Genomic DNA, 20,892 nt, shown 5'->3' with positions numbered 1-20,892 from the left:
TCACAGTCCAGGCAACGACATGAGTAAAAGTGTCACAAATGTGAACATAAGTGTAATTTCAAGCAGTACCACATTTCAAAATGTAACCCCTCCATGTGCCCAACAACATGCTTTCAGGGTGGGGGGTTTGTTGCTAACAATAACTAACCCAGGATGCTGGTCCAGGCTTCCAATGCCTGGTCCAACAACCCTCCCCACACACACACACACATACTCCCCACCCCACCTCACTGCCTGTGGATCTGACAGCCAGGAAGGCCTAGCTCGTGTGCTGCCAGCCAGCCAGCAATAGCTCAGCTTCATCCAGCCCTGGAACATGGCAGATGGCGGCAGGAGAGAACAGAAGAGAAGACACTGTGTGTGTGTGTGTGTGTGTGTGTGTGTGTGCGTGTGTGCGTGTGCGTGTGTGTCTATGAATGTGAGGCAGACAGAGACAGGTAGAATGAGAGAAGAAAGCGGGAGTGTGTGACCACATGCTTGCTTGCCTATGATACCGTCCTCCAATGACCTCTAAGCCAGAGCTGAACAAACGTGTAATATCTTGCTGAAACTAAACTCGCACCAATAGGAGGCGATCAATAAAGGTCCTCAAAGTCCAGCTCACTGGTTTTATCAACACATGTTGTGCTGTTTTGTTGTAATTTCAGTTTTATTCATTTTGACATATTTGCACCACTGTGAAAAACACCTATTAATGTGCGAGAGTGTTTGTGTGCGTCTCCACACACACATGTGCTGTGCCCTGAATGTGTGTGGGTGACAAATCAATCTCGTTCATTCAGGGATCCTATGGGTCTTCATCCTGGGCAGATAGAGGTTCAGCTCTTACATGAATGGGCAGTTGATTAGTTCCATCAAGCTGATGGCTCCATGATAAGCAGCCTTCACGCTGTCCATCTGTGATAAGTGAACATGAGCCTAACTTAGGCTGCGATGTGCACAAAAGCTTTAAGAAATAATCCCCCGCATTTTCACATATATTAATGTGGCTTCTCTACTGATGATTCATTTAGCACTACTGATTCATCTTATATAATATTCAGTAAATGAAGCTTTTACAGCACACAGGGTGATATTCTTTGTATGTTTCGAATCATGACAGCACATTCAATAAAACCACGTATGTTGAAAAGTAAAATCTTGTGTGAAATTCGGAAAAGAGGATAAAATGATTCTAAAAGAGTGTTTTATATATGGAAGACAAACAGTAACAAATCCAGAACATCCCAGCTGAGCAGCTATCACAACTAGAGCCACAAGGGCTTACCAGACAAATAACAAAGCACAACTTACAGAAATTCCAAGCAAATAGACTTCAAGCACTGTCAAGTGCTGCACAAAAACTCCAAGGCAAGATGTCATCATAAAAAAACCTGAGGAGCTCACAGATGTCCACTTTAATGATTTATTTTTCAGTTACCCCTCTGCACACTGTTTCACAATGCAGGACTCACCTCGGATGATGGACAGCCTGGCATTGACTGTGATCTCGCCCTCGGTGTTCTCAGCAACGCATTCATAGATGTTCTCATCACGCGGCGCTCGGAGAGGCTGGATTCTGAGAACGGCGCCAGCACCCTCGTCAAACTCAATGGTCTGTAGGGTAGAGAGTAAATGATTTATGTTGGGTTACAATAGTGTGGGATTCAAATCGCAGTAGCACCAGTTTTGAACCGAAGCTCAGGTGAGTTTTAGCAATTTTCTTGGCAATACAGGGTTGAGTTTGGTGTCAGTGTTCTCATTGTTCCATATGTAGGCTGCTTTAAGTCAGTTTCACAAAAGTTATCCTAAACCTGACCAAAAACCAAAGCCAAACTCTTCTGTTTCTATTCTTATTTAGTCCTCATAAATACAGAAGTATAAGAAAACACACTCTCTCTATCTCGCTACACACACGCACAACTGCAGCCCCATATCTGTGTGTGATGTGCTTGTTTTTTTTTCGTGTTTTCATCTCGTTGTTTTTATCTGTAATTATGCCCTTTGTTCTCTGTGAAGCCCCGTGTTTTGAACCTTGTTGAAAGCACACCTTAAAAACAAAATCAGACTACACTCGGAGCGCAACATGTGCTGAGAATACTGAGCAGAGGAGCGCTGTGGCTCTCATAAGAATGACTCACAAATATTATTGCATTTAAGAAGAGCTATGTGAACATTAGCACCCTTCATGAATGATCGAGATATTCTTTGCCAAATGGGCCAAAATCAGAGATGATGGTGGCGCCTCACTGTAACTACGTCATGTGTTATCTGTTCTGCAATATGGCAGGAAGTGTTCTTTTAGTCAAATCCATTTTCAATTGCTATGGGTGTAGCTAACGGGCAATATTGATGTACAGAGGTCCACACCAACAGCCACCTTAAGGCGTAGTTAAATGACTAGAATTTAAATGGTTGTGTTTCTGAACCAATTACCGTATGCTTTTAACATAGTTGGTAATTTCCACCCATTTCCTAAGCTAATCATTCGCGGATGGGTGAGGTGTTGGAGAAGACAGTGAGCCCGCCTGTCAGTCTTGTAGCAAACCTACTCTTCCAATATCTATCACTCCTCAGAGGAGCTTACACCATCTCAACGAAGGCTTCGGAGCCAAGATCTCTGAGCAAAGCATGACTTTGAAATATAAGTACAAGTCTTCAGCAGCCCTGCTGCTCCACTGCTGCACATCTCAGGGCTGAGCCGCTAATTAGGCTAAAAACACTGCAGAGCACGGCATCGTGATCAATATCAAAGCAGCTGTCTAGAGGGTAAAACAGGGGGAAAAAAATCATAACTACTTCAAACCCCTTTACAATTTTTTTTATTTCATGCTAAACGGAGGAAGGGAAGCGTCCGTTCTGGCGGGCTCCTTCACGCCCTTGGCTTTGTTTCCCACTTAGCATGCAGAAGAAGTGAACGTGCAAACGCTGCTTGTCTTTTTATTTTGTCCTCCGTCGAGATGCTGCATCTCCCCCTGTTGATGTTGTCATTTTTTTTGCCTTTTAGCCCCCTCCCCCGTGGTTGCCTTCATGCTGCAGCGTGTGCATGTCTATCTCTGTGCACTGCCGTCGTTGTTAACGAAAGCAACTTTTTAATTAAGAGACACTGAGCATCAATCAAGACTTTCAGAGATGCCATCTGGGACGCCTGCCGAGGACTGAACAACAAACATCATGAATAACGCACAGACAGACGCATTCACACAGACAGGGCTGTATGCAGGGAAAAAAAAGCCCAGGACTGGAAACAAGAATGTGACAGCGGCAGAGTCAGTCGAGTGCGAAGAGGACAGAGCGGGAGGGATGGGAGGGCTTTGCATTGCATTACTGGGCAACTGTAACTAATGGTGGACCCACACATTGCTCAGAGGTTAGAAAAGGCCAGTCCATGAAAAGATTGGTAGTTGTTGTCCAGAACTATTTGCGAACCTTTTGAGGAAAGCAAATGAAAACGGCCTTTTCAGAAGGTCTGGGTTGGGACCCAATTGCAACAGAAAACTGTGCTTGTAATGTGAAAGTGGTGAAAAAGCTTAAAAAAGGGCTGTATGTTTTAACAGCTCAGGGTCTTGACAGTTACATTGCAGTATATACAGTGACTGTGGGATTGCAACTTAGTTTACTATGCAGTCAAAGATATTGGCGGTGAATTTTTTCTAATTTGTTAATACTTTACACAACACCAAAATCTTTCAGTATGAGTAGGTTCTTGAATTTAATGCTTACTGACGAGCACTTTGAGAACCATTTCCGTCATTTTACAAAATAAAAATTTAAATAGCCAAATACATTTTTTAGACACTTTCAAAACCTGTCCAAGAACATCATTTATAAAGTGAGATATAAATATCTGTGATGCATCACACTGATGTGGTACAGTGCAGTAACAATGACATTGCCCTCCTCACCTGTAGAGTGCAGCAGTGCTCACTGACTCACCTCTATACGCTGGGAGTTGACCTTCTTGCCTTTCTTGTTCCAGCTAACCCTTGGCTTGGGGTCGCCCGTCGCCTGGCACACAAAGGAGACCACGCCCCCTGAGACGCCAATCTGGTCGACGGGAACTTTAGTGAACCGCGGTGGTGCTAGGGAGCGAGGAAGACGAGGGAGAGAAGAGAAAGAGAGAAAAGGCATTAGCACAAGCCATAAGACGAAACCCACACCCCCGTCTTTTTGTAACCCCCCTTCTGTATCTTATCCTGTCTGTGTACCACACGCCCATACACACTGTAGTCTGCAGCGGAGAGAAGTCTTGGATAAGTGAGGCAGACGGATAGTTTGAGCTTTGGAGAGACTCAAAATAAATAGATAGACAGACAGACAGCTCACACAATCTCCATAGTGATACATCAACATCAAAGCAACAGTGGACAGCGGTGAGGACACTTTTTGGATTTGGCCATTGAACATGTTGCTGTTGTGTGACAGGGCAGCCTCTTTATCCACCAGGTCATTCTGAATCACGCCCTGCAGTAAACACTTGGGTTGAATTAAAGCACTGCGCCTTTCCTCATCTAGTAACCCCAATTTCAGTGGTGTGTAGCTCTGTGTGTGTAGATCATGGCGCCAGAAATTTATATGTTGGTGTTGTGCCAAGGTGCTGATGATTGGTAGCTCAAAAATATAACTCCACGGGGAACTGGAGTCCGGATACTGCCAGTGCAGTGGCAGACCCTCAGAAACGGACAAGAAGAAGATGAAGTCGTAAAAGTGAGTTTTTCTTTTAATTCGACTGTGTTCAAAAGTGAGACTCATTTTCCTATCTAATAAACTATAGCACTGACAAAGCCCCAATCAGTGGTTCAATTCTCCATTGGACCACACATACTAAAATTTTATGCACTCATAGGACTGAGGCCCTTTGATTAAACTGTCCATCAAAAGTTAGTCACTTTTGTGGTGGGGGTTTTCACTGATGCCGTCCTTGCAGGAGGTTCGAGACAACAAGCCCGACATAAAGAGAGGGAGAGAGAGAAAACAGAGTCCTGGGGAACTCGTTAAATCTGCATCATACAGATATGTGGGGATGATCAAACGGCCAGCGCATAACGTCAAATTAATAATTAAGGGACCATGGGCCGACACCAGTCTCCAGGCACTGCTAAACACATATGAAGGAGTGCTCCTGCATTCATTATCGGGTAAAGAGAGATAGAGTGGGTATAATAGAGAGAACGAGGCAAAGAGAAATAGTGTAGGACAAGGGAGCGGAAAAGAAGAGGGGTGTGTGTACTGCTTCAGGAAAGCAGAGGCACCGCATGCAGAGTTAATCTCACCGCCTCCGACGAACAAGCCAAATATTTCTGATGCAAATATTACACCAAGATACACAAACTGGCTCAACTAGTGTCTGGTGGCTAGTTAATCTCAAAATAAGTTTTCACAATTCCCCGCAACCAGCTGGCTTTTGTCAAGCAGAATAGCCTCTCTTCCACACGTCCTGCTTGCGAGTGTGTGCCAGTGTGAGACACGCGTAACCTTGATTTTACGAGCTTAGATGTCTGTGAATGCAAGATTATTGCTGAAAGCAAGCATATGTGCTCATTATGCTGTCCATGGTCAAATGAAGATAAAAAAAAGCTTTCAACTGGAAATTACTGCTGCCATAATATCATCCTTTTTTTGCAGAGTACAGTTAGCAGCCAGAGTTGCTCACCTGCAGATGAGCAGACTCTTATCTTGATTTTTGTCTCCCTTTTTTGCCCTTTTTTCTTGGGTAATTTGGGGCATATGCAGCTGAGGGGGAAGAGCGTGACGCTTACTACCCTGCCAGGATTAAGAAGTGTAATTTCCACTCTGCACACAGTATTGTAAGACTTGGCATATGTGCATAAAATTATCATATATGATAAAACAGCCTTCTGAGTGTTGCACATTGACAGACAACATGCTGAGCCAAATAAATCAGCCAAAGGGCAGGGAAGAAACTCTTCCACTTTTATACGTAGTATTAAAGGGCTGTGCAATCATTTTGATGCTGGAAATATTGATTCCTGGCCTTCTGATGGTCAAATGAAAGTGTATTGATTGTTACATCCTTTAAAAAGAAATTCTTAGCCCTCTTAAAATCTCACTCTACATCTGTTAAAATTACCCCCAGTTGAAGTCACATTTCTCGAGAAACGAGCCCTCTCTGGGAAAAGCATTGGAGCATTAGCTGAGGAGGTGTTCTGCACCTGTAGCTGTGTTTTAAAAGGCATCATTACGTGAATGCCTAACAAATCCGCCCTTTAAACAAGATTATACATGCAAAAGGAAATATCCACAGAATCAAAGATATCTGAAAATAAATCCATATCGACTGTACTTTTCATAATTTATAAATATACACATAAGGATGTGGGATGATAAGAGCACAGCAGCTTTTCTCCAGCTTCAAGGACCAGGATTACTTTATTTGACTGGTGCATACAATGATCCCTTTTGGCATTTTACACTCTCGGTTTCCCTTCTGAAACTACACAACACAGCTTTACACAACACAGCTCCTCTGCATTTGACCTCCCCTTACAATGTGCCCTCTGTCGAGACAGAGGAGGGATTTACACAGAGCAGGCCTGTGGCAGTGGTTCTGCTGAAGGCCAGCGCTCTTTGATTAGTTTTCCCCTGAACCATTCGACATTTCCACCCAGTCGCCTTCTCCCTCTCCTCCTCTCTTGCTTCACAGGATGAGAGAGATGTACAATGAATGCGTCTGCCCACATGTCAGCCTGAATTTAACTCTTGACAGATGCAGGATTTTCTCATAATTTACTGTATATGGTTTTCAACATTACCTCAGGAAGGTTTAAAGAGAGACAGGGAGCTAGGAGGAAAGGGAGGCGAAATGGGAAGGAAAGGCACAGTGGGGCAGTGCAGGTGGAAGTGGCAGGGTCTGCGGTGAAGAGAAAGATGGAAGAGGGGAGGAGAGGAGGTGACAGGAGGTCCAGGGACCAGAAGAGACGATGTGAAGAGGGAGGGAAGGACAGAAAGAGCTGAATGTTTTCTCAAAAAAGAAACTTTTGCAAACTTTCCTCCCTTGCTTTGCTGTTTTTTTTAAACCAATGCATGAAAACATTACTTTTTGTGTTAAATAGATGAGAGGCATTGCTTAGCAGATATTCATGACACTTTACATTGTGCACTGATCAATGTGAGCAACGCAAGTCAGATTTTTACCACTCAAATCGACACTGATACTCTTTCAATAAACCATGAGAGGGAGATTAAGAAACATAAAAGTAAAATATACCTGGAAGATGTTCTGCTAAAGGAGAGACAGTCACAGGTTGTTTGTAAGAGACACAGACGGTATAATAAATAGTGGACGGACGTCACCATGATGCCAATAATTAGTTTGTGGGCTACTGAGTTTGGCATTACGGCTGTCACCGACTTGGTGTTTTGGACCCAGAAGTGACCACATGTGGACGAGAGGGTGGGGCTGGGGAGGACAAGCATTGCTACACCTCCTTCCTGTAATGGGACCATAATTTACAAAAGAGGGCTTCAAACTCGCAATTGAGACCATAAACTCATAAGGAAACTGTTCACTGAGTTAATAAATCAAGTGAAAACTAGGGCTATTTTCTCATAAGCTTACATACAATCAGACTACTTTTTGTAACAAGTGGAGTTGCCCCCTGCTGGCCACTAGAGTGAATGCAGGTTTAAGGAACCTTTGCTTTTGAGACAAAGAAGCTCACTAATCATCCAGTCTGTGGTGAGAGATGATAACCCCTTCATATTGGAGATGTGCCAATAACGATGGCCTTCAGAATGCGTATTCTGCCCACAGCGGACGAGTTCACACATACCTGCCGTCTTTGGTTCATCTCTGGCTGTCACTTTTCACACAGACTAAAAGTGAAGTTCAAGACAGACACCACTGCAAGCAACAGAATTAGACATAATTATATTACGCATACCGAAGAAGTTTAGACAGGTTTCACTTTCAACTCTGCTGCCTCCCTCTCTCATGATTGCCCACTTATGTGCTCCATCTACTTTAGCTCTTTCTTCAGATTGTTCAGGTAGTGGATTTAACTTAACTTCCCATCAGCACAGGTTTGGTAAATGGTAGAAACTCTGGCTGTGGGCCCATGAATGTCTACTATAAAACAATTACTACAGGTATGCAGTGTGTGATTGTGTGAACTCTGATGAGCGTAATTAACCTTTTTTTCAATTTTCCTCGGCTGTGTGCCTCTGGGCTTCTGCTGCCAGTTACTGTTGACTTTGAGCCTTTCTTTTTGTGGAATCTGAACCCTGCCATGTTGCCAGTAATTGCAGGGTAGAAAAGGTTGAGTGGTGTCGGGGCTTATACTGCTTTTTAAAAAATTCCCAATAATGAGTGATGGCATAAGCCACACCATTTTATCAGCAGATAAGCTTATTAACAGTATTTAATGCGCCGACTGGGTTCAGTGTCTACATCATAGACACAAGAAGTTGACACACTGTGGCGGTTGTGGGGAATCAAGCATGCTGCTCTCCAGACAATGGACTGTCCCATGGTCTATAGTGCTTATGATCTGGTGTGGTAAACTTTGTGATATACAGCAATCTAGTGGATTTCCTTTGAAATAAGTGTAAAAGATTGTACAAACTGTATCGTTGAATCTTTAAAGTGGCATCAAAGTAAAATGCTACATTTAGCACCTTTTAATATCAGGCATCTTCAGATCTGCTGGGTAAAATTGCTGTTTCTACACTTAGACAACTTTTTATTGAAAGTCAAAGATGAGCAATTTCATATGGAAAACCCTTGAATATATTATGCTATAAAATCAACGTTCAAATGTTCTCTGGCCTCTGCTCTCTGTACGTGCATGCCTGTGTTGTGCAGAGTGCAGAGCTGAAGTTTGATTCCCACCGGTGCCACCAATTCTAAAAATGTGTGCATTTCTTTTGCTTGAAGGTACCTTGTGTAAAAACCTCCACTAAACGGTGTGTGTTATGTTACCAGAGATGACATTGAAAGGACATTGCACCCGCATTGGACATTTGTCCCTTCCACCAAAGTCTCTCTCTATTCCCCAAGCCTCCCTCAGACAGACCGAGGTACAGCAGTGGCCAGATAAGCACACAAGACCCATCTTTATCTGCCTGGCAGGGGGACGTGGCCTGAGCTAAAATAACCAGCAATGGGGGCCCAGCTATCTTCACAAGACCCCGAGAATAGAACAGATCAACGCAAACACGACCGGCTAGCAGGAGGGGAAAAAAAAAAAACCTCACACTGTGCACACACACGCTTGTTTAGCTAATACAGCAACCACCTGCTACTGACCGCTACCTCTGTTGGACCTGATAAGACGGAACACACCAGCACTGTGATTATAAAGTGGTGGAGAGTGGGAGGTGGATATGTGAATATGAGACGGCTCCATTTACAGTGCTTTGCTGTTGTCATTTGGTAGGGGGGTGTAAGAGGAGGGAGGGGACTGGCTTTATGACTAATACAGTAATTGATGGAGAAAAGCTTCCTGAGTCATAAATAGGAGCCATTATCCGCTGAATTAGCAAAGTGGGAGACAAAATGATGCGTGGCCATTCAGTGATTTGCAGAGAAAGGCAGAGAATTGGGAAAAGGGCACTTGTTATCCATCTTGCTACAAATAGGATCCTTCATAGCACATAGAGACCTTTTGGTACTATTAGAGGTGCTACTACAAGCAAAGTAATTCCACTTTCTCCTGACACTCATGTGGGGAGAGGGTGTAATCAAGGTGACGATGCAGATGAGCATGACATCAATTTAAACTGTTTTTTACTGTTGTGCATGTGGTTGCTCTGGATACGAGCATCGAGTTAAATGCACATAACTTATTCCATGTGTTTTCATCCCACTCACGGCCACTTTATCTCGACAAAAACACACTGACAGATATTCTTGTGTCTGTTTTGGGTGCAAAGTGGATGACAGCAATATGAACGACTGCATGTTACTGATTTAAAGAGTGCAATTTACTGAGCTAATCCTGCCAGAGATTAAACTTAATTTTCATATTAACCAAACAGCAGACACATGATGCACACACACTGGTACTGTCAAGACAGGCTCCTTTTGAAAAACAAAACAACCGATGACTAGAGAATGGACCAGTTTGTCATCCAAACATCTTCATAACTATTTTTTTTAACTTTCATCTTTTCCATGCTGCACTAACCTTGCACGTTTTCTCCTGATTGAAATATTATTTGCTTTGAAGCGTTTCTAAACTTTCAAAGGTAATGAACCACCTCAAGCAGACCAGCAGTGAGACGTTGCTGACGCTGAACTGCAGCCATCTGGACTTCTGAGGTGTAGAGACTTTACTAGCTTCCAGTATCCGCCTAACAGCGATCCAAAAGACTCAGCAGGATGCCACCCTGCTAGAGCAGCCTGGACCTGACTTTAAACCCTACCAGCCTTCATCAGCACATACACACACACACACACACACACACACACACACACACACACACACACACATAGGAATATTGATGCAGGGTTGGATGGATTGACAGTTAGATTGATTTAACCAAATAGGCATTCATGTGAAAGCATTAAACAGCAAACGCAAAAACAAACACACAAACAGACACATGCACACTCTCTCACACACACCACACACCCTCCAGGCCTAAACAACCAAGGCCCATCAATCAGGACCAATTCTCACAGGCTGACAAGGCAAGCCTCATCACAATGGAAACCAAGCCTTTACTCAAAACCCGTCTCGCTTTGTCTTGTCTGGAGGTTTTTCACACGCAGTCGCTGCCAATGAAGACCTGCAGACTGCTGCAAAAAGAACTTGACCCAGGCAGGAAAACAGGCAAAAGGGAAGAAAAAAAAGATGGTCAGTCTGTAGCCAATTACTGATGGGAAAAATGTTTGCAAGTGAAGATGGACAACTTGGGGGCATCAACATAAGCCAACACAGAAAATGAGGAGATTGAGCAGCAGCTGTAGAAAGCTGTAGCACCTGTTACAAACTGAAAAATAGAGAACTGAAGGACAAGCACTTTCACTCTCCTTCTTGTGCTGCCAAAGCGCTCTTGAGCAGTACACTGAATTCATAATATTGATGCTGAAGGAGGAAATTGTGTAATACTATGATTGTACTGGGTAGATGTGAATGTCTGAAACTGTCTGAACGTGTGCTCAAAATAGCATACATGCTCTGCCAGTCAGGATAAAAAAAAAAAAAAAAAAAACACAGCCAAAACTTATCTCAGCTGTAGCCATATTCCACAGGGCATGCTCGGGTCAGGCTCCATTCCTACGTAACCCTTACCTTAGCTGTGCAAGCTGGAGGGTTAATGAAACAGTTGCTTTTCCAATTAAAATATAAGGAAGAAAGGCTAATTGGGATTTGCTCTTGGGGCAGCTGGGGTGCCAAGCAGTTGCCGACGTAATGATTCGCAAAGCCAGTGTGTGCTGCCTGGATCGTACAGCCAGTTCCCACAGCGCAAAACTGTCCATCCTGTAACCTCAAAAACCATATTCTCCTCTCCGCAATTTGATAAAGAGGCAGGATAATTGAACATGTTTGATTATAATAACTAACTTTTTATAAATAAATAAATAAATAACTTTTTTTTAAGCGATTTGACAAAATAAGTGATTATTTTGAAACAAATGGAAAGACTAAAATTATTTAAAAGCAATGTTAAATATTTCAAGACAACTCACAAAGCATTTTCCACTGCCGAGAAGGGAAATTATGTCACAGCATTAGGAAATGCATTCAGTTGTTTTAAGAAAACAGAGGCAGTGATGTTTTTGTGCAAACCCTTCCCAATTGCATCACGCAGTGTGCCATCTATGTCGACTGCACTGCGAACAAACTTGCAGGGCTCGGGCTTTGCAGTCCATGAGGGACTTGTGGCAGGATGTGGGAATCCAGAATAAAATAAGTTCTGGAGTGTTAGTACCCAGAGGTGAAAAACTTTGCCTGACCACGCTGCTGTCACAACGCTGCAGCATTTCAAAAAAGAGTGGCACACTCGTAATAAGCACAAATTGGTCCCACTGAAACCTTTGTTGAAGGCTAAAGAAAAAAGCGAAAGACACTAAGTATTCTTCTGCCCACTGGAAATAAATAGGCTTGATTCCTCAGAGAGAAAGGGGGGGGGGGGGATTAGGCTTAAGTGTGTGTCTGATTTCAAATTTGCCATAGAGCACACACTGAGGAGGTGAAATGGGAACAATTTTGTGTCATTTAGAGACTCACTTGAGGAAATTGACACTTGTTGGCTCATTAAATGAAGAGGGCACGTCCGATTGCAAAAGGTGTTATAGGTCTGATCAAAACAAAGAACAAGAGAGTAAAGAAAATGGAGACAAAACAATCTTCTATCTCTCCACTGAAAATAAAACACTCACTGAGGAACAGTCACTGTATCTTTCCCTCTATTCAAGTAAAGCCACATACAAGGAAAAGCCTCCACCTGTGCAGTCTGAGAAAGAAGGTTTGAAAAATTATCGGACCAACAGGCATCAAGGAATATCTTTCTTTGGGGGTGGATTCAAAAACCTTTGAAGATCTAAACTTGCTCATCAAAGGAGGCAATTTTAAAAGCCACCTTGTGGTGTGTAGAATTTTCTTTCTGCCGGAAGAAAAAAAAAACATAGAGGGATAGCACTTTTCACGCACTTCAATCACTCGTATTGTTCTGTCAAACTGAGTGCATATAACATCGTTCAAACAACTGGAGCGTGTTACTGAAAAGGGACTCAGAAAGAGAGATGAAGGCAAAAAAGAGGAGATATATGCATCACCCACGCTGTGGCTGCAAGCTTGGAGGACAGCTATTTCATCCATCGTTCTGACCAGCACTGTTCTTTTAGACGCACGCGGCAATAAAAAAAAAAATACTGTGAATGGATTATTCCATATGTTATTGCCACAATGTTTCATCTTTCTGAACTAGTTTGACAGGGGATAGCATGTACACTGTGCTGCGCTGTTGCTTGTTTGTTCTTTCAACACTGTAAATCAGTTCGGCGTAAAAGGAGGCTTCTTCTTGACGCTGTTCAGCCGTCTCGCATGACAAAACATTAGCACATGTCCAGCAAGAAAGCAATTCCACCACACGTGCACTAAAAGTAGATACAAGTAAAATATGGAACAAGTGGCAACCACTTTTTGTACTTTTGCCCCTGTGGAGGCAAATTTCCCAAATTGCCAGCGAGAATGCACCTATCTCAGTTTTGATTGGAGAATAAAATTGACTTCATAGTGAATGCAAAAGCAGAGGTCTTTTCCAAAGCACACTTATAAACAAGGAAAGATGGCTTCATTGCACCACTAAATCACACTGTTTTTCCTTTACCAGTTGTAAGCGTACAGCCATGAGAATTGAGCGTATAACAGCCTTCGGGATGCAGACAGCACCAACAGGCTACTTGAGGCAGGGATTCATGCCTGTAACTCAATTAAAAATTAACTTGTTTTCTTCTCATTTGAGAGAAATACTGTGTCTAGAGTAAAGCATGAAGGGGCCAAGCATGCAACAGCAGGGCGCACACAAAATTGAATTTGACAGAATTAACTTGCCAGTGTTGGCTCAAACATAATTTGACTGGAAAAGATAAGGAGTGAGGGAGGGAGAGAGATAGAGGGAGCAGTAGAGAGAAAAGAGGAGAGGCAAACAACGAGACTGCGATGCAGGAAACAAGAACAAGTAAATACCGGCTCCACAAAGGGGCTTCATTTTTTTTCCAAATGGCACCTTCAAAGGAATATAAATAATTGAACACCCCTCATCCTGTCACTGTGAGTTCAGGCCAATTATTATTAGGAGTATTTTTCAAAAAAAAAAAAAAAAAAAAAAAAAAAAAAAAAACGCTACTGTTGAGGACTCTGAAATGCCAAAATAACGGAGAAAGAAAAAGTGAGGAAGATGTGAAAGGCCAAAAGAAAATGGTGACAAATAACCCTATCTCCCTGTCCAAAAACACAAACCCAAATACACACAAACAATGCAAAACTGAGTCACTCAAGTCAATAAAAGTGAAGAAACTGCACTACATTAGAAAAGAATGATTATTTTTTCCATTCAGTGAGGAAAATATGAACTCGGGCCTATTAAAACATCAGGTATTAAGGGAAATAATCAGGGAAATATAGGACAGTATCTCTTTTCCTCCATAAAAGAAATCCTGCTTCTTGTTGCACCTTTATCAACTCCCAAAGGACAACAACAGAGCACAACTGGAAAGAAAGAGCTCCCGATCCCCATGTGGCTTTTCAAACCAGATCTAAATACCCAGTGACAAAACTAAAGGAGCCGTCATAATGGGAATTGTTAATCGCGGCAGAGCTGTTGGAGTTGAGTCCCACGCCCCCAACACTGGTGTCTGGTAATGTGTGTGTGTGTGTGTGTGTGTGTGTGTGTGTGTGTGTGTGGCCACTTTTTTGTGCGCAGGAAACGGTGAACGCCATGGCAACTCTGTCACCCCAGAGCTCATAAATCAAAAAACTAATATTACAAGATGGTATTCATACGTCTAATAACTTCAGTAATTACCTCCAGTTTCAATATTCACTGAGAAATTTTTAATCAGCCTCCCTGACAATGTCAGAAACGCAACCTTGATGGTTGAAGGAAAAAATTAAACACACCTTTTGGCTTCTGCGTATGATTCAGTTCTTTTAACCAGTGCTGTCTAACATACTGGTTTATATTTCACATTTACAACTTTCAGTGGCAGTGAGTCTTTGTTTTGATGCTTTCCCCCCTTTAATCATGACTAAAAAGCACCCTGGGTTGCAATTTTGCATAAATTCTATAAATAGTTGACTTAATTTCCACTTTCAAAACAATTGCCAGTTAATGTCCAATGAAAATAACTTTGACAATGCTTTGATAAAAAAAAAAAAAAAAAAAGGATGCAATTGTTTGCCTATACATGTTTTGGAGCAAAAAACATGGGTGCACACACACTGTATGGTGATAGCTTGCTGGTTTAGGCTTCATCTTTACTGTTGCTGCAAAGTATCAGTCACTGGGTTTTTGCAAGTGTGAGTGTGAGACTATAAAGCTTAGCTGACTAAATATTTGTTTAATAATTTTAAATAATAAAATAATTTTATTTTGTTTGTGTTGAATGAGTGTCTACACACTTTATACATGCTTTGAATTGTTATTTATGGCCTTCGAGCTGAAAGGTCCAAATGAATAATAAAAAAATATACGAATATCACATGTTAACACAATTACTTTAGGTTTTTCTCATAAAGCAAACGCATGACACTGCCACCTAGTTTTATAGCTGTGCCACAAAAAACATTATACGTGCACTCACTCAATATGCCACAGTCACCTATGACAAAGCTCAGGTGACACGCCGCACATTATAATAATACAGCCTGCACACACACACGCACACATATTAAATGTGCACCTGCGTAGAAATTTCATGCAAACACACAGACAAATATAGACACACACAAACAGGGAGCCATGCATTATTACAGTAGGGGTGGCGGGATTTATTGAGCCATCTTTCCTTCTCTTTTGATTAAAACTGTCTCCTTCTCACAGTGATTTATGAGTGTAAATGGAAAGGGATGGAGGGCAGAGAGAGAGAGAAAGGGAGGGATGTGAGAGGAAGGGATGACATCATGCTTTCAGCTGGGCCTTATTTGCAAAAGGGTGGCATCCACTGTGTTAGTGTGTGTGTGAGAGAGAAAGTGTTGATATGAGGTGGGGGTTGGTGTCTTTGCACCCCTCCTCGCAGTCCACCAGGTGGGAGTGATTGTAATTGGACAACTGCACCACTGGGCCGTGTGTTTGTGTGTGTGTGTGGCTGTGCCTGTGAGTGTGAAAGACAATCAGAGAGAGCTAATCTGTGAGTGTGTGCATATATTTCCAGACATAATGGTGAGCCAACGCTGTGTGACCCCAAAAAGAGATGAGAAGGAAGAGTGAGGGAGTGTGTGACGTGTGTGTGTGTGTGTGTGTGTGTGTGTGTTCAGGCGGGGGGGAGACAAGAAAAAAAACAGAAGTGTGAACATGAGCAAGAGACAATAAGACAGAGTGAGAGAGCTTGACAAAAACAGCCATCATATCCACAGGCAGAGCAGACAAAGACTGGCAATACTGACAGATGGGGAGAGAGCCCTGCTGTTAGTGTATTTGTGTGTGTGTGTGTGTGTGTGTGTGTGTCAGAAAAAGCTGGAGAGGGGGGAAGCTAATTTCAATCAAAGGTGAAGCAGACTGCACTGAATGTTATTTAAAGCAGGGTGTGCAAACAGAGGAACCAGTTCAAGTGGAGGAGGGAGACCTAACATAGTGGACAACTGTCTAGATACAATGCAACATGTTAAGAGGAGGAGCTTTCGCACCTTGGCTTTACTTTGAATTGAGAAAATGAGTGTGCTGCCTTTCCATCGGTGAGACAGAAAAGACAAAAAGGACGAGAACAAAGACATCTGTTTGACATCTGTCTGAGTGCAATTTCAGATGTTTTCAGCCAGCTGAGCTGAAAGACACTCGAATTATGCTACCAGACACTCAAACCACCATGCAATCAAAAGTAGACAGCTCCGTTGCAACATGAGAAAAATCAAGTCCTCCTCGTGTTATCTTGAACCACTGAGAACACGCTGAATGTCAGACACTGAGAAGAGCGAAGAGACAGACAGAGAGAGAAGGCGAAAAATGGAATTTGTCTTGCAAATTACCTAAGATAGAAGAAACTGTCTCAATTTCTGCAAAATTTGGTTGTGACACCTAGACTGTTGAATAGTATGCCTGAAATGTCACACTGGCTCAGTCTGTTCTGCTTTAATTTTATTCTTAAGTGCCATTTCAAGAGTTATTTTTATTGTCTTGCTCACAGTTTAGATGTGTTTGTTCAGATCTTCCTCATTTCATTATGTTTTTGCAGACTTCACCAAGTTTCGCAGTTTGTTTACACCTGAATACAGCTAATGTAAGGTGTCTGTATTCATCTAATTTGGTATAAATGTGTTTTATTTAACAGCTTTTTTTTTTTTAAACTTAACTAGAAGTAGTTAATAATTGTTTCCCCAAAATTTCCTTTTTTTCCTTAAATGGTAGGTATAATCAAAATGAGACAATGCCATAACCTTGCTTTTCTTTAGACACATACAAACACTGCACAAGTTTGCACACACATCATTTACATGTTACATTCAGTGTATGTATGTGTAATGTACATGTATATGAGTGCAAACAAGCATAAACTTGTCCCTGACACACTCCAGCACACATGCCCGCAACCACCTACATTCACCACGGCATACATATATAATTCTTTTACAAACTCACCAACGTACTTACCCACACATACACACGTGTGCTCACACAAACACGCACAGGATTTACAAACAATGAAACCCAAGGGGGAGCTTCCCCACCTCGCCATCACTCTTGTTCTATTTCTCTGAAGAGCCTCCTCTTTGTTTTGTCTCCTTAATGCTGCTCTAAGCCCATCTTAACAGGGAAATGGTGCAGAACAAATCCTAAGCAGGAGTTGACGGGTGGGATAAGAGACTACTGACGTTCCTCTGTTACTACCAGGGGAAATTATGGAGGACAATTTATATGGACAAGCATCATGTCTAAATGGTAAATATTTGTAGATACCCATGTTTTAACATGGTGTCACACAAAAATTTGAAGGCTGAAAAGTCACATTTTCGTCTGCCTATCAACAGCAACATGTCCTTGTCTCTTGGAGTAAAAGCCTTTAGGCCCTACATGCTCACTCATCTTAAGTACAATACAAATACAAATTCAGATGTAAAAATGACCCTCAGTCTTACAAGTCAAACCTAGCTTTTGACATTGCAGTGAAATTCTTATTGTCTTTGGCTAAGGCAGACCCAGAGGCAGTCCATAAACAACAGACCTTCTGGAGATGAAGACAGCCTTTCCCAGATAAGATATCAACAATTTAAGAGAGAAATACATGCCTTCGCAGGCTCACCAAAAGCTAACTGAAAAGGAGAGGAGCAACAAGCAGCATAAGTGTCTCTATGAAAGAAAGGATAGGTTCACCAAAGCTATGTATCCTCCACCTTTCAGCAGTATTTCCCTGTTTCTAAGCCGTGCATCATATAGAATTATGAACTTCTACAGGGCACTACATAGGAAAGCTGAGGAGTTATCAGTAGTAGCATGGCCAGTCAGTGCGCTGATACTTACATAAGGCGTGGGAGCCGGTGAGCAGCAGTGATAGCAGCAGAGTGGTGACAGGCAGCAGGAGTGGCAAGGAGAGGCGAGGGGCACTGCTGGTGGCCATCTTGGCTCCAGGAGGGAAAGGGGGGCAGGGAGGGGCGGGGTGGGACTGATCTTTGACCTGGCTGGAGAGCCGAGGCCCCGACTGCGCAGGGAAGGTTGGGGTCTTCACGCAGGACGGCTTGGCACTCTACAAAAAGAAAGAAGACGTTTTCGTTAGTAACTTCATGATGGGTTTGGCCTTCATTCAAACAATTGAATCTGGGATCAGACCGCAGACACAACACATGTTCTACAACGGACACACCAAAACACCCCATAGACGTAAGGAAATTACTATTATAGCGTTCACATACTAGCACTGACAGTGAGGTAGCACAATATAACTGTTTCACTGTTGCAACAGTTCTAGATGGAAGAAAAAGGCCTAAACAGAATGGCACCAAACTACATGTATTACTTCTGAGCATTTGACAGCATGTAGGTAGCCAGAGACACTTGCAGTGAGGACACAACACCTCATTGCTGCTGACACATAAATGGGAGGAAGGTAATAGTGGCACTACTGGAAGCAAAGTGTCACATACCCCAAACCTTGTAACCTCGCCATCTTGCAACCAGCGTCTTCTCACATCCCTTAATTAGCAGGGGAGACACAGTTTTCCTCCATTTTTTTCCCCCTTCCTAATCGCCTGATCTTGTCATTATTTGCTTATCTCATTGCCTTGTAATTACACAGGCACCCAATGATATTCTAGGCACCGTCTCTTTGTTTTAGTCAAATTGCCATTAATCCCCCAAGCTATACAGGGGGACTGGGGACGCCTCCCACCACACACACCCACCCACACACAATTTCTCTCATTGATATGTCTGGTGCAGCACAGAGCCACCGCCAAGTAGTTATACATAGTCTTTAATTAAGAGGACGTGAATAAAGAGATAAAGAAAGAGAGAAGTGAGAGAGATCCATGACATGAATGTAATGAGTTTGTCAATTTCTTTCTTTCTTTCTTTCTTTCTTTTTTTTTTTGACTTGTATGCTGTTCAGCTGACACTCTTTTCCACAGTATCTTACATCACGATGAGTGAGCAGGTGAGCTTTAAAGAGGCGCGGGGTCTTGCTCAAGGTCAACAGAAAGCACTGGCGGTCTCAGCAATCAAGCTGTAAACACAAAACTGTCCATTCTCAGAGGACCCAGATCACAAGACAGCCCCGGTTTAAGACCCTGTGTCAGCAAGCATCTGCCCCGCTTTAGTGTCCTTGTGCAAGACACTGAACTCCTCCCAGGCTCCAGGGATGCTACGACTCAGCTGAGCCTACATGAGGGGTGATGGCCACTCTTTAGAGGTGAGATTAATTACCTGCACACTGGGTGGTTAACAGGGTACTGTATTGCACCAACTGTGGTGATAGTGTGCCATTCATCCTGGAGGCTCCGAAGCAACTTTTTGTCCAAGTACCAAGAGGTTAAAGAAAACATTATGTCAACAGTTTTGACTCGTGAAACTGTCTCTTTCAAACTGCCCCTGAACACTTCACAAAACCTTACCTGCTAACTCGCTGCAAGTTGCTTTTGACAACTGTCGAGTGACTGAAATCTGAACTGAGCGTACGTCAAAAATAGCACAACTGACTGACAGTTGCAATCTCTATCATTCAGATGCAATCAGGATCGGAAGCAATTTGGCTAAGACAAAGTGACAGACAACTCAACAGGCCAACTACGGAGGGATATATAGCCAGAATCCCTCACATACACAATAATTTATAAAACCGTTTTCATAATATCATGTTATCTGGAGTAGAAATGGGGGCCTACAACATCTTATATGACTTTAATTCAGTTAAATCTAAAAAAAAAAAAAAAAGGTGTGGTGTGGTGTTAGTTATGTCAATTATGTCAAGCTGCTTATGTGTCAGAGGCACTGAAAAGTGAATATATGCTGCTGTTTTAAAGGGCTGGATTTGTGACTGTGGCCTTATGAGCAGCAGAAAACCACAGCTAATTGCAGTGTAACCAAGCACCTCAGACAGCAGGCATAAACAAGCACCCCACCCTTCACAGCTACTGGACCACGTTCTTCAACTGGCTAGATGAACCAGACAGACACATGCAGCAGCAGGCACACTTAAAATAAAGCCACAAACACGTACAGCAAAACCCACAGGCCTATATGACACAAATGCATCCATACAGTGTAAAGCTACTGTCCTTCCAAACAAATCTTTTTTTTATATACATACGTAGTTCAAGCAGGGTAATTCAAGAAGATCTGACACATGCGAACCTACAAAAACACAAAGGGAGCGAGCAACAATAAGTCTTTTGTGGTGACGCCATGCCAGAAATGAGTGGGTGTCTTTCAGAAGCTCAGCTCATCTTTCAACACAATACTATACACACACGACCAACATCCGTGTCCTTGCTTGTTTTTTTTTCCTTTTTCCTTTTGGCCTGGAGGGTGACTTCACTGGCGAGAGCTGAGAGAACTACAGAAATGAATATAGACAATAGTGTCAAATTGTGTAGGGGACTTCTGAATGACACCCCTATTGTTCAGACTGTAAACAATAGTGTAGGTAGAGGGAATCTTGCTACGCTTGTAGGGAATTACACTACCGCTCACAAGATGCCTTATGATTTATGGCCTGCCCCTTAGGGCATGGCTTTCTATCTCCACCTTTGGTTGCTATACGAACTTCATAACACAATTACAACAGCTATTGTTGTT

At 42.7% G+C, this 20,892-nt stretch overlaps 1 protein-coding gene across 3 annotated transcripts in view; it reads right to left on the bottom strand.

Annotated features, from left to right (window-relative positions):
• The window catches only part of ptprsa (protein tyrosine phosphatase receptor type Sa), a 226,312-nt gene that overhangs the window by 113,812 nt on the left and 91,608 nt on the right, over positions 1-20,892 (bottom strand). For all 3 annotated transcript variants that reach the window (XM_041935428.1, XM_041935430.1, XM_041935429.1), the window contains 3 exons: positions 18,124-18,346; positions 3,916-4,061; positions 1,455-1,596 (listed from right to left, as the gene is read on the bottom strand). In XM_041935428.1, the coding sequence (XP_041791362.1) occupies positions 1,455-1,596; positions 3,916-4,061; positions 18,124-18,220 (385 nt within the window). In that variant the 5' untranslated portion in view covers positions 18,221-18,346. The remainder of the gene's footprint in view (positions 1-1,454; positions 1,597-3,915; positions 4,062-18,123; positions 18,347-20,892) is intronic.

This window comes from Chelmon rostratus, chromosome 4 (assembly GCF_017976325.1).
Source record: "Chelmon rostratus isolate fCheRos1 chromosome 4, fCheRos1.pri, whole genome shotgun sequence".
In the NCBI taxonomy this organism is placed as follows: Eukaryota; Metazoa; Chordata; class Actinopteri; order Chaetodontiformes; family Chaetodontidae; genus Chelmon; species Chelmon rostratus.
Note: the sequence above shows the minus strand (reverse complement) of the source record. Positions and strands in the feature narration are given on the sequence as shown.